At 50.1% G+C, this 14,391-nt stretch overlaps 1 protein-coding gene across 5 annotated transcripts in view; it reads left to right on the forward strand.

The window, feature by feature from the left end:
• Window positions 1-14,391, forward strand: part of B3GAT1 (beta-1,3-glucuronyltransferase 1) — a 69,616-nt gene that overhangs the window by 50,276 nt on the left and 4,949 nt on the right. For all 5 annotated transcript variants that reach the window (XM_089773251.1, XM_089773252.1, XM_089773249.1 and 2 more), the window contains one exon: window positions 2,549-2,845. In XM_089773251.1, coding sequence (XP_089629377.1) covers window positions 2,549-2,845 — 297 coding nt within the window. The remainder of the gene's footprint in view (window positions 1-2,548; window positions 2,846-14,391) is intronic.

Below are 14,391 nucleotides of genomic sequence, written 5' to 3' on the forward strand. Positions count from 1 at the left end.
AGGCACGGATGACGAGAGTTGTTGATGGCCACACAGTGAGAACGTGGCACAAGCAAGAACCCACATCTCGAGTCCCAAATCGGTTTCCTCAGGGGAGCCTCTTTCCTCCCTTCATGCCTCTCTCCGCTATTAAATGGGCATCATAACACCTGCTTTACCTGCTGACACAAAGCCTGAGGAGCATTTAAAAGGCCCTTTGGAAACCTGAGCTGACCCGTGTTTTTTAGTTTCACCCCTTCACTGCCGATTTAACCCCCCTCACTCTTAGTTCCCCCGTATCACTCATCTGAGAGGATCTGTTGCCTTGCGCTCCAGGAAGCTCTTGTGGCACAAGACGTGATAATCCTGCCAGAGGTCTCCCTGTTCATTCTCTCTTCAAGGTACACACACTGCACCTGTAACTGCCACGGGGCGGATTTGAACCTGGGACCTCGGGAGTTTGGTATAGGAGCCTCTCCCCTTTGAGCTAAAAGCCAGCTGGCTCTCAACACATGCTGTAGAAGTCTCTTGATCTTATCTGTTGCTGTGGTCTAGGTGCAGCTGCATGGGACAGTGAACCACAGGAGGGCTGTGTCTACACTCGCGGCTTCTTGCACAAGTAATATGCAAATGAGGCTAAGCGTGGAATATGGCCAAGCCTCATTTGCATACCTAACGAGCCACCATTTTTTGCAGAAGAGGCTCTTGCGCAAGAAGGAGAGTCTACACTGCCGCTTCTTGCGCAAGAAAATCCCTCTTGCGCAACACCGTTCTTCCTCTCAAGTAGTAGGTGTAGCGGCATTGCACAAGTGGGCTTTTCTTGCGCAAGGAGGGGCAGTGTAGACGTTCCTTCTTTTCTTCTGAAAAAAATGGTGGCTCGTTAGGTATGCAAATGAGGCTCGGCGATATTTCACCCTTTGCCTCATTTGCATATTACTTGCGCAAGAAGCCGCGAGTGTAGACAGAGCCTAAGTGTGTGGGTTATACACCCAGAGCCATCTTACAGGGGCACCTGTTTCTCCCTCATTCTTGCCGACTCCTGTTTTAGCTTGGATTTATTTGCACAGACTGGTATATTGAGGACAAGGAGGCAGATTGCTGCCTTGGCCATTTGGCACAGATCTAAGACCTAGAGCAAAGAACCCAGTAAATGAGGTTTATCCATACAATTGCAGGCCGACCAGGCTGAACGCTGTTTCAATCCAGCTGCCTCATTGCTTCCTTCTCACAGAAGGGTTCTGAAATGAACGCTCCGTATTAAGAAGGCAATGAGGACACGTTGTCGTCCGTAGATTCCTCTCCTCTAGGGCTGTCAGTTTGGGTTGGGTGTATTCCTGGAGGTGCATTCATGTGACATGGTCTTTAATTCATCTTCAATTCCTGGAAACTCCAGGACAATCCTCAAAGACTGACACCCTACTCTCCTTCCCCTGAAACCTACCTGCATTATCAGGCAACAGGTAAACCATGAAAGGGGGTGCACAGTAAACATAGGTCACTGGTTCCTGCAGATAAGGGCTGCCAATGGCGTGTGTGGTGCAAAAGGGCAACTCTCTCGTGCTCTCTCGCTGCAATGAGCACTCACGATTAGCTCTGGGAAATCCCATGTGAGGGTCTGGGTCGAAAAAGCAGACTGTACAGCAGCAAGAGCTTGCTCCTGCTGGCAGAGCAGACTCAAGACAGGATAAATCGCTGTAAAACCTCATCCTGTTGACTTGGATTTGACTGCGCAGCTGGGCTACTTCTCTGCCCCTCATTTGAGAACTATGTTCACGGTCCCTGATTCCAAATGTTATCCTGTTTCCCATCCACTCCTTTATAGCTTCATTTCCAGAAATCATCTGTCTTAAAAGCAGTGTGGCTGACTCGCCCAGTGATGCAGGACGAGCGCTCTCTGTGCCTCCGTTCCCCCTCTGCAATGGGGTAATGCTGATGTTGACCCTCCTTTGTGAAGTGCTTTGAGGCTTGTGGCTGAAAAGCAGATTTTTGAAGCTTGGATGTAACTCTTAGCTGCTTTGCTCCTTGCATTAGATCTTTGCCACATAGAAGGTCTCAGTGGGAGTAATTAGTGCAGGGGTCTCAAACTGCCAGCCTGCAGGCTACCCAGACTGGAGCAATTGCTCAATCCGGCCCAGGAGTCCGGGAGAGGAGGGCCTGTCCATTACCGTTTCCCAAGCCCTGCCCCTTCCTGCCATCGTCCCACCCTCTCCCCCATGGCACCCTGTCATACCGGGCTTCTCCCCTTGCACCGTTGGGCAAACGGAGGCGGACAGGGCTCAGAGTACGTGGCCAAGTTCACAAGAGGAGCCTGCAGTGGAGCGGGGAAGAGAATCCAGAATTCCTGGCTTTCATTTGTACAGTATTTATGCTGCCTCGCTTCCTTGTACAAGTCCACTGGCCTGTACCTGGTTCAGAGCATCCAGGCCTAATGCTACTCCTGCTTCGGGCTGTCCTGGGGTCACTGCATGTGTGGTGGAAGTGTCCAGTCCAAACTTGTGTGTCGGCAGCTGTCAGAGCGGGGGTCCTCTCCCCGTGCACTCACTGTGCCCTTCTTTTTCCTTGCCCCCAGATGCGCACCACCAGGAAGGTGTCCGTGTGGCCGGTGGCTTTTGTGGGCGGCTTGCGCTATGAGTCGCCCAAGGTGAACGCAGCAGGGAAGGTGTACGGCTGGAAGACGGTTTTCGACCCCCACCGCCCATTTGCCATTGACATGGCGGGCTTTGCCGTGAACCTCAGGCTGATACTCCAGCGATCTCAGGCTTACTTCAAACTGCGAGGAGTAAAAGGAGGGTACCAGGAGAGCAGCCTTCTCCGGGAACTAGTGACCCTGAATGACCTCGAGCCAAAAGCTGCCAATTGCACTAAGGTATGGACTCAGGTACATAGGCTGGAAGGAGCCATTCTCCTGTATCTATTGCTAACCACAACTGCCAGGAGACGCAGACGCTCGAAAAGGGAGCATAGAGACTGCCCTATAGGATCAGACCTGTCGTCTGTCCAAACCAGTATCCCAATGCCCATCTAGTCCAATATGCTGTCTCAGATGCTTCAAGAAAAGGCCTCCCCCGACACACACACACAAATGGGCAGTTACGAAGTAAAATACATAGTGGGGAAATTGCATCTGAAATTCCAGCCCTTAGTGGCTGGCTTCTGCCCTGGAGTGTGAGGATTTATCCCCTCTTGAAACGTCTCTGCTAGCTGCACTAACTCTAGCTGTCATCCTCACGATTTACATGAACGTCTCAATAACGTCCTGTGACAGTGAGTTCTGCAGATGAATTATGCATGGTACGGAAGAGCATTTCCTATATGACGGGCGCTGCTTTGCATTTGCATTAGGGGTGCCCTTTTTCATGTACAATAGCGAACATCAGCGTGAATTTGCAGCTCTGCTCCTGCTTCTCCTAAGATGTTACAGGAAATGGAGGGGTGAAGAGGACGAGAAATAGAGCAGAGAGGCATCCGTGTGGGCAGGGCTGGATTAAGGGGTGGGCGAGGCGGGCAGCTGCCCGGGGCACCTGATGGCAGCTGTAAGGGGTGCGCAGCATCTCTTATAGGTGCCCGGCCCCCGCAGTGCCCTTCCCTCCATGGCCGCGGGGCCCTGCACGGCCAGGCACTGCGCGCCAGCAGCAGTGGCCGGGCTGGGCTGGGCAGCACATGTGCTGTGCCCCCTGCGGGGGGGTGCCCCGGGTAGCGCATGCGCTGTGTGCCCTGGGGCCGGGCCCGTGCTCCCTGTGGGGGAGGTGGGCCCATGTATGCGCCGTGCGCCCGGGCCCAGGGTGCCAAAATGGCTCGGGCCGGCCCTGCACGTGGGCATGGTGGCAAGAGACAGGATCCAAGATGGTGCTGAAGTGGCGTGAAGCAAATAGAGTTGACTGTGGCACTGGCAGCAGACAGACCATCTTCTCTGCTCCCCCTCTCTGCTGCTGTGGGCAGAACTGAATGTGCCCTGCTCTGCCCGGCAAGACCACGATGAGGGGGCACGTCCTACAGCAGAGGGAGGTGAGAACTGAGAGCTCACGCTGGTGTGAATTCGGGTTGTCATGGTGTTGTCGATTAACCCATTAACTGATACGCAAAAGCTTATAGGTTAATGCTATAGACTATACGCAAGCCCCCTCTCTGCCCCGCCAGTACATCTTTTAGCAGGCTGGCTCAGTCCTGGCTCAGACTGGGTCTGAGACCTCCCCCCGCTGCAGCTCTGCATCTAAAGTGTATTAGGACCTGGGAGGACAGGTAGCCCGGCTCAGTTCCAGCTCACACCGGGTCCAGGAGCTGAGACCCCACCCTAGACAGGGGCTGCTGCCACTCTGCACTGCTGCCTCTGAATCAGAGGTAGAAGCTCAGGACAACAGGCAGCTGGTCCGCGAGGGGAGCTGGTTTTTAAACTGGCTCCCCTCGCGGACCAGTTCCCGCCTGGCACCCCAGGCTGCCACCTCTGATACAGAGGCAGCAGCGCAAAGTGGCAGGGGGTGTCTCAGGAGTAAGGCCGGAGCGCACTGGCTGCTGGGCCTGCCCCGGGGACTATCGAATAGTCGAGTAACCGATAAGAATTCGTGAGGTTCCTCGACTGTTCAGTTAACCGAGATTTAACATCCCTAGTGTGAAAGGCAGGGAGGAGGCACGTGGGGTAGAACACGCGTCCGAGCGATTCCTTCTAAGGACGGTGTACGGGCAGGATGCAGTAGGCCAGGGAATCGAACGTGAGGCAGAAGCTTCCTTGCACGTGGTAGAGCCCGATGTACAGAAGAATAGCCCTTCCCAAGAGGGAGGCTGTCACTGTGCTGAGGGGAGAGCGAGGCCAGTCGCAGTGGGACACGCTGCCAGGACTTCATTTCCAGACGAGGGGGAGCGTTTGTGCCGAGTCTGACAGGCTGCAGCTCGTGTGCTGTTGGTCAGGTGCTGGCTGGGATTGGGAGCGGGCTGGTTTTGACCTGGCAGTGGAGCTGTCACCGAGATTTGCTTTGGGGCTGGCCACAGGGTGACCCTGACCAACTCTCAGCGCTTCGGGCGTCCCGCTTTGCCTCTCTGCTCCCAGCTGCCGCGAGCCTCCCTTCAGCGATCGTCACGTAGCGCGCCCGCCCGGTGTGAGGCAGGGGCCAAACTCAGCAGAGGCAGAGCTCAGAAATTCTGGCAGAGCTGCCAAGTGGTGGTACACGCTGTATGGGCATTGCCCGGAGAGCGATCGGAGCAGGGTTGAGGGCACCTCAGAAGGGGCGCTCGTCAGTGGGATCAGCTCTGCTGCCATCTCTTGGAAAGTGAAGGGGATCAAATCAGTGGCAGCGGGGCACCTAAATTCCTGTGAGGCTCTTGGCTGTGGGGTGTGTGCCTCAGTTTCCCATCTGTACTTGGTACTTCTCCGATTCAGGCGGTGGAAGGACCAATACACTAAAGCTTGTGGCTCTTTCCATCTGATGGTTAATAGGGGCCAAATAGATACCTGGGCAGACGGCTCTTGGCCAGATGCCTCCCTAGATGTCCCCTGTGCTGCCCTGGTATTCATTTTTATCACTCTCGTCAGACTCAGACTGACACGCCTGCAAAAAGCTTATTTACTGGCTAATAAATCAGTCCTGTGTTGCGCTCTCTGGCTTAATACCTGCCGGAGAGGGGGGAATGAAAGGAAAATGATATGAATGGGGGCACTGCAGGGATTCCTAGACAAAAGGAGGCAGGCCGCCCTGGAATCCCTGCCAGGCGCTGCCAGTGCTGAGAGGAAAAATGAAAAGAGCTTTCTCCATGGAGATGGGGGAGATGTGCTTCTCTGAGAGAGGCAGACTTGTGTTATGAATGGTCTGGGTAGCAATTTATCAGTCACATGTAATTAAATATCTATGGCGACTGCAGTTCAGAGCCCGCCTTCTCCCCCTTCTCCTGTCTCTTGGGTGCAGTACGCACTGGGCTCCAATCTCAGCCTCCATCGGAGAGTTTGAAACTGTTTGGGAGGATGCTGCTGAAGGAAGCCAGCCTGCGGCCGAGTGTTGGAGCAGGAGGTTCTGCTGCTGCCTCTGAGGAGAAGAGAGGCAGAGTAGGTGTGGACGGAGAGAGCTAGGACTAGACGTCGCAATTAGGGTGACCTGCTAGTGTCGAGGCTACAGGCCATGAAGGATGGGGCTGATGGGGAAAGAACGGAGCTTCCTCACTGGTATCTGTGGGGGTGAGCAGCGCTGCAGCTGTGGCAGGGGTTTGCGCTAGCTCCGTGGAGAAATACATCCCTTCCCGAGCTAAAACGGAGAATCTGTGAACCCTGCTGCTACCCTGCATTTTCCAAGATGCAGAAAGGAACAGGCTCCCTTTGTGATGTCGCAGAGCTGAAGCGCAGCGCGGTTCCGGCATGATGCCCCTGCTGAAAGCGGAGGCGAGAGAGGTTCCTCCTCTGGCAAGGGGTGTGTGCTGAATGCAGTGCGGAGAGGGGGATGAGATCAGCCCCCTCCGTTTGTACTCTTTCCCCCTCTGTGTGAGCGGCACAAGTATCTTCTAGGGGACGTTTGCCTCCCTTTCTGCTTGCGTTATTCCCCAGTGATTGGGGCGCCAGCGCTCGGGACTGCACGTATCTGGATGGATTGCAAATGTTCCTGGGGCAGAGGCTATTCAATTCCTTCACTGCCATTGGACATACAAGGCCACATGCTATTGCTTCTGGTGCCAGATGGGTTGAGCCTGACTCCTTAACAATCAGGAGGAAAAGGCTTGAGGAAGACCTAGAGGCTGTGACTTACTCTGCAGGTAACCAGAATGTCGGCTTTGTCTGAACGGGGGATACATTCGGGTTTCAGCCGTCAGCACCAGGGCAGTCCCCTCATTCACATAGGTCTCAGAGGGGTAGTCATGTTAGTGGGTAACTTTAAAAACAACGAGCAGTTCCATGGCACCTTAGAGACTAACACGTGTATTAGGTCGTGAGCTTTCGTGGGGAAAACCCACTTCCTCAGATGGGTTGGAGTGGAAATTACAGCAAAAGACGGTACCTGTCAGTCGTCGGACCAGTGTTAATTAAGCTAATTGAGTCAGGCAGGATGTCTCATTCATAGCATGTGATGAGGAAATGCGAATATCAAAGGGGGGGGGAATTGCTTTTGTAGTGCATTAACCAGTTAAGATCTTTCTTGAAGCCTCAGTTGATTGTGTTGAACTTATACATGAACTCCAGTTCAGATGTCTCCCTTGGTAATGGGGCAAGAAAATCCTTTTGTGGAAGAACAGATACTTTTAAATTCATTATTGAATGTCCAGGGAGGTGAGGTCACATAGGGTAACACTATTGGAACCTGCAATAAGAGGTGGTCTCCCTGGGGTGGGTCTGGTGTTTGCTGGGCGGATTGATTTAAATCACCAACAATAAATAATTGGTTTAAATCAAGTTACCAAAAAGAGTTAAGCCTGACCGTGTTTAGAGTGCACTTCATTTGGGAGTAAACCCCATTGAACTCAGTGCACTTCTGTTTTTTTGAGAAAACAAATATAGAATGGAGTTCCCTTGGAAAAGCTGAGTTATGCTGAAGTGAAATAGGAAACAGATTTATGCATCACCGTTCTGTTCTATAGCCATGATGTTCCAAAACAAGGGGCATGTATTACGTATATAAAACCAGAAAAGGACACAAAGTGGTAACGGGCAACTCTAGATTTCTCTTCTGGCAGCTTTCTGTATCGTACACTTCCATGATAGATTCTACACCTAGTTAGCAATTAAACAAGCCATATGGATTAGCTAAGCTAAACCTTTTTTCCAGCAACATACAATAAACAGCTTGGGAATTGACTTGTCAAAACACACTTACGCTAAAAGGCATAGAGAGGCTCTTGAAGATGACGCATGGCAAAGTGAATTATTTAAGTTACTAAGCAGATGATCCTCTCAGCCACATTTTCATCCATGTCAGTTTCTCCCAAGGAGCAGTTTTCCTCATGATGTTCCATTTTTGCTGCTAAGCTCTGCATCATCTTCTTGCTCTGCTTACACTTGCCACGTTCTCCCTTTGTACCCAGCAAACAAATTTCTTCAAAACATTCCCAGACAGGGTCTCTCTTATGCCCAGATGCCATGACAGCTTTTGTTTGGCAAAAGGGTGGGGGGATATAGGAAGCTGGGGGCGTCCTGAAAGTCTTCCCTTCTTCTTTCCAGTCCGCTCCACTGATCCTTTCTGTGCTGCCTCTGTCCTTTCCTACACACTGTGGCTGTGTCTAGACTGGCAAGTTTTTCCACAAAATCATCTGCTTTTGCGGAAAAACTTGCCAGCTGTCTACACTGGCCGCTTGAATTTCCGCAAAAGCACTGACGATCTCATGTAAGATTGTCAGTGCTTTTGCGGAAATACTATGCTGCTCCCGTTCGGGCAAAAGTCTTTTTCCGAGAAACTTTTGCGCAAAAGGGCCAGTGCAGACAGCAGAGATTTGTTTTCCACAAAAAAGCCCCGATCGTGAAAATGGCGATCGGGGCTTTTTTGCGGAAAAGCGCGTCTAGATTGGCCATGGACGCTTTTCCGCAAAAAGTGCTTTTGCGGAAAAGCGTCCTGCCAATCTAGATGCGCTTTTCCGAAAATGCTTTTAACGGAAAACTTTTCCGTTAAAAGCATTTCCGGAAAATCATGCCAGTGTAGATGTAGCCTGTGTGTGTGTCTGTCTTTAGACCAGGGGTCTCCAACCTTTTTAACCACAAGATCACTTTTTCAATTTAAGTGCAATGTAAGATCTACCTCCAACCCAAATACCCTGGCCTGGCTTCCTTCCCCTCCTTCTCTGAGGTTACGTCTAAACTACATGGCTCCGTCGACGGAGCCACGTAGATTTGTTTGTTTGGCAAAGGGAAATGAAGCCACGATTTAAATAATCGCGGCTTCATTTAAATTTAAATGGCTGCCTCGCTGAGCCGACAAACAGCTGATCAGCTGTTTGTCGGCTCAGCGTGCTAGTCTGGACGCTCCCCTGCCGACATGAAAGTCCTTTATCGACCTCCCCGGTAAACCTCATCCTACGAGGCATAACGGGGAGGTCGATAAAGGGCTTTCACGTCGGCAGGGGAGCGTCCAGACTAGCGCGCTGATCAGCTGTTTGTCGGCTCAGTGCGGCAGCCATTTAAATTGAAATGAAGCCGCGATTATTTAAATAATAGAAGACACAGCCAGGGTGTGAGAGTGACAGAGATTTGCATTGCTAGGCTCCCTCCATCCCTTTTTGTGTGGAAATAGGGTACAGGAGTGGGCAGGAGGTGGGACACCCTGACATCAGCACCCCACTTCTTCTCCCTCCCACACACTGCACAGCAAGCAGGAAGCTTCCAGGGGCAGCTCCAAGGCAGAGAGCAGGAGTAGCATGACAGTGGGGGAGAAGGGGCAACTGACGTGCCAACACTTGATAACCTCTGACAGGTGATCTTGGCTGGGAAGCGATGTCTACACTACACTGATCTATCGGAAAAAGGTATGCAAATTGTGCTCTGCAGAGGCAGAGGCTTTTCCAAAATTTGACCCATTTACACTGGGCCAGATTTCGGAAAAGCTTCCTCTCTTGGAAGATCCCTGCTTCCTCGTGGGAGGAGGAAGACAGGGCTTCCGAAAGAGCGCGTCTGCTCTTCCACAAAAAAAAGCGGAAGAGCAGATGCATTCCTTGGATATGGCGGAGTTTCCGGAAAACCCCTGCAGTGTGGGTATAGCCAAAGGCTCCAAGATCTACTGGCCGATCCCGATCTACTGGTTGGTGACCACTGCTTTAGACAATGGCTTAGCTAACTCTTCGGCCATGCTTGGCCCAGGTCCACCACCACCTAAGCACAGAACAAAAACAATCCTATCCAGCCTGTGTCTGTCTTTGCATGTTACTTGAGCTAGCTGAGAAACAGAAACTGAAAGCGCAGAAGTTTCAAGAAGAGCTGGTAATGAGCCAAAACAGATGAGAGCTATTTTTATGAGATTGTAAGTGCAGGTGGAGCATGTTTGTGATGAGCTTTAATTGTAACTTATTTTCAACAGAGAAATTTAGTATTTTATTTATTAAAAAAGATTTAACTAAAAAAAAATCCAATTTAAATCAAAAACTCCATTTTTTAAATGTTTTTTTATTCGCCCAGTTCTGCTGCAGTTGTTCCATATTCATGGGGGTCACAAGTCCAAGTAGCCTAGTGGCGCCTAGCAGGTTAGGTGCGTGCTTAGCATGTGTTCGTTTGGAGTTCCAATCCCCCATTTAAGCTTGCTGCAAAGGGATTTGCACTTTTGTCTCTTCCCGCTCAAGTGAAGGGCCTAAGTGCTGGACGAGATGCAGTTCTGACCTGGGGCCTCCCTCGCTCTTGTCTGCCAAAGCTGCTGCACTTTCAGTACATGCTCATCTGTCCAAAGCACTAACAAAGAGCCTCGAGAAGCTGGGGTGTGCCTAGCAGGTGCGAGTGGGCCTCTTAGCTGTGACTAGGTGAGGAGCTATTCCAGTGTCCTTCTGAGGCTGGAACACTGTCATCATTGTTAGGCTACGTCTACACTGGCCCCTTTTCTGGAAGGGGCATGTTAATTTCAGCGATCGTAATAGGGAAATCCGCGGGGGATTTAAATACCCCCCGCGGCATTTAAATAAAAATGTCCGCCGCTTTTTTCCGGCTTTTAGAAAAGCCGGAAAAGAGCATCTACACTGGCCCCGATCCTCCGGAAAAAAAGCCCTTTTCCGGAAGATCTTATCCCTACTTTGAAGGAATAAGTCTAGACGCACCCCTGGTGTGTAAGGGTGGGGTTTGAATGTGTGGGGTTTGTTTTTTTAAAGAGAAGTGATTGGAACCTCGATTGCTTCTCTCTTAACGGAAAGGCCTGAGCGCTGGGCGAGCAGGTGTCAGCTGTGGGGGCTCGTTCAGTCTTTTCTGTTGAAGGGGGCCACTTTCAGTACATACTGAATGAGAATTGGACCAACCCCCTTCACCAAGCCCCTTGGTAGTTATGTGGCTTTGCTACCTGCCCTACAGCCAAAGATCAGCTGGTTCAACTTCCCTTTCTGCTGGGCGAATGGGAGCTGGCACCTTGTCTTAATGCTCAACTCTGACTATATATTAACTCGACCACAGGACACTCGCAGAGCCCTCTTGGGGTGGGGGTTAGGGTGCTGGCTTGGTGTGCAGGTGCCCCTGGATCAAATTCCTCCCTGCACCTCACAGGTGAGCCTGAGGTGAGAGAGCACAGCCCTTGTACCACAGCAAGAGGCCATTTGCAGGGCCTCATGCTCTTTTTTTTTTAATTAAAAAGGCTTTGGTGCTGAGCAGTAAAGCCTCTCTCTAGTCCACCAGGTGGCAGGCACCCCACAGCATGCGCCTGCTCTTTGAGAGGTGTGATCTGGGGGCTGCCGCCTCCTGGGGAGAGTCATTGGTGAGCAAAACCTGCCCTGAGCCCCCTCTTTCCAAAGTCTACAGCATCATGAGAAAGAGAGGGGCTCAGGACAAGGATAGCCCACCCCAAAGGATGCTCACCTAGGAGGCAGGAGAACCCAGCACCAACCCCTGCTAAACAGCTAGGGGTTCAAACCAGGGTTTCTTTCAACCTTGGCAAGTATCCTAGCCACTGGACTGGAGAGTGAAGTAGCTGGGTTCCCTGCTAGCAGCAGGGCAGAAGCTGTGAACCCTTTTAAAAGGGCTTGCAGCTCCAGCGCTGCACCTGGGAACACAAGTCCTTTTAAACTGCTTCTATTTAAAGGGCTCACACCTTCCAGGCAACGCTGGGGAAGGGGGCTGCAGGGCCTGGAACAGCCGCACAGGCCAGCTCAAAGCTCTAGGAGGTCTGGCTCCAATCCACTGAGAGGCTTTTATCCATCCCTGGCCTAACAGGACACAGCAATGCCCTCGGTGAAACAGCTTTGAAGGGCAGCACCTGCTGCCCTAACCCAGGAAGATCAGGGCGCACACAGCTCGGGAGACTTGAATCCACCCTGTTTTGCCCTCTAGCACCTGGACTAACCACCAGTCTACAGGGGAGCTGGGGATGCAGCCCTTCTTTCTTCTACATTTTCTTCATCGCTATTTATAAGCTGCTTTTATATATACTCTTAAGCTTTCATCAAATAATCATTCCAGGTTATGACATATTTAACTCACTGAAACGAAGACGTTACTTTAAGCTAATCAGTCAGAGCAGGTTAGTGTGTTCTGAACGAAGTTCGTCGCGTTTAGAAAAATGAAACACTAATTTATTTGGTGTGATTTTTCATAACAAGACATATAAATGAAATGTCACTGTATGTTTGTTACAAATGTTTCCAAAGCTTTTCGGCATAACAAAGGGGCTTTTTCTCTCAAAACTATTGTCAGAAGTAAAAGGGAAACTCGTTTGTCTGGCTCTCTGGAAGAAAAAGAATGTCATAGAATCCCAGGGCTGGCAGAGACCTCAGGAGTCATCAAGTCCAGCCCCCTGCCCAAAGCAGGACCAACCCCAACTAAATCAACCCAGCCAGGGCTTTCTCCAGCCAGGACTTAAAAACCTCCAGGGATGGAGATTCCACCCCCTCCCTAGGGAACCCATCCCAGTGCTTCACCACCCTCCTAGGGAAATAGTTTTTCCTAATATCCAACCTAGACCTCCCCCACTGTAACTTGAGACCATTGCTTCTTGTTCTGCCATCTGTCACTACTGTGAACATCCTCTCTCCATCCTCTTTGGAACCTCCCTTCAGGAAGTTGAAGGCTGCTCTCAAATCCCCCCACTCTTCTCTTCTGCAGACTAAACAAGCTCAAATCCCTCAGCCTCTCCTCATAAGTCATATGCTCCAGCCCCCTAATCATTTTGGTTGCCCTCTGCTGGACCCTCTCCAATGTGTTCACATCCTTTCTGGAGTGAGGGGTCCGGAACTGGATACAATACTCCAGATGTGGCCTCACCAGAGCCGAATAAAGGGGAATAATCACTTCTCTGGATCTGCTGGCAATGCTCCTCCTAATGCAAACTAATATGCCATTCGCCTTCTTGGCTACAAGGGCGCCCTGTTGACTCATATCCAGCTTCTCATCCACTGTAATCCTCAGGCTCTTCTCTGCCAAACTGCTATTTAGCCAGTTGGTCCCTTTCGTGGCTCTCCTCAGTGGGGAGGATGAATAATGGATAGAAAGGGCAGAAAGATTCTGGAAGCAAGTTTTTATACCATAGTAATTAAAATTAAAATGTGTATTTTAGAGAATGATGGTCATTTTTGAGAATTTAATTAAAACAACATGTCTGAAGATCCAAGAATTGAAGGCTAAAGCTGAATGCTCAGATTGTGCATCTAAACACCCATGCAAGGATTTTTCAGAGATGTGATTTTTTATAATCTTCAGCAACAAACTAATGAAATATTTAAAAGCCAACGTTAAACTAAAAACCGGTAGAGATAGTAATGCACAATTCTTTTTGTCCTTGAATAGTTCCAGAGGGGGAGCTGGGTTAGTCTGATACAGGAAAAATTTAAAAAACAATTCATAGTCTTGCAGCACCTTAGAGACGAACAAAACATGTAATATGGTATCATGAGCTTTCGTGGACAGTCCACTTCTTCAGATGAATGGAGTTTAAGGGTCCAGTTCTCTTATTTATAGCACAGCAAGGGGAAGAGGAGGAAAAGAAATTGTCAATTAGAGTGTCCATGCTAACTGAAGCTAATAAGAATACTTAGTACCCACTTTAAGTACACTTTGTTGTTGTTTTTTTGTGTGTCATTAGGAAGTGAAATGTAAAGGGCCATCCAGCTGACATCTTTGTTATCAAACTTACAAATGAAATTAAGCTCTGTAGCTTCCCTGTTGAGCTGGCTTTTGAAATTGGTTTGAAATAATACGGGGACTTTGAGATCCATTAATAAGTGCCCAGGCAAGTTAATAGGTTTGGCACAAGCATTGTAAATGGCTTCATTACCACTTAGTGACTCTTTCACAGGTTCAGTTTTATGTGAATAGATCTAGAAAGCCAGAAGGCTTTTCACTTTTACATTCACTTTCAGGAAGAGTCCTCAGTTTGCAAGGAGCAATAGCGTGTTGTGGCTACGTCTAGACAGAGGCGCTATTTTGGGATGCCTGAAGTATCCCAAAAGAGCAATTCTGCATCTTTAAGTGCACCCATTTTGAAATATATTTTGACATAAAGGGTGTGCTACGCCCATGTCCCTGTAACTCTCCTTCCATGAGGGTTAAGGGACTTTTCGGAACAGCGCTTTATTTCAAAATTTGGCGCTGTGTAGACAGTGCCAAATTTCAAATTTACCTCGAAATAAGCTACACAATTTGCATAGCACAAATTGCATAGCTTATTTTGAAGAAAGGGTGCAGTGTAGACATACCCTGGGAGCCTTCAGGAATGGTCAGTATAGGGATAGCAAGAGAGAATAGGTTGAGCATTAAGACTAGGGGAGGCATTACCTCCCCTTGCCTCTTATACTCAGCCCGGGATGCAGGTGCTAGAAGCAGAGTGATAAGAAGTA

The sequence above is a fragment of the Pelodiscus sinensis genome, chromosome 25 (genome assembly GCF_052426305.1).
Source record: "Pelodiscus sinensis isolate ZL-2025 chromosome 25, ASM5242630v1, whole genome shotgun sequence".
NCBI classification, from domain to species: Eukaryota; Metazoa; Chordata; order Testudines; family Trionychidae; genus Pelodiscus; species Pelodiscus sinensis.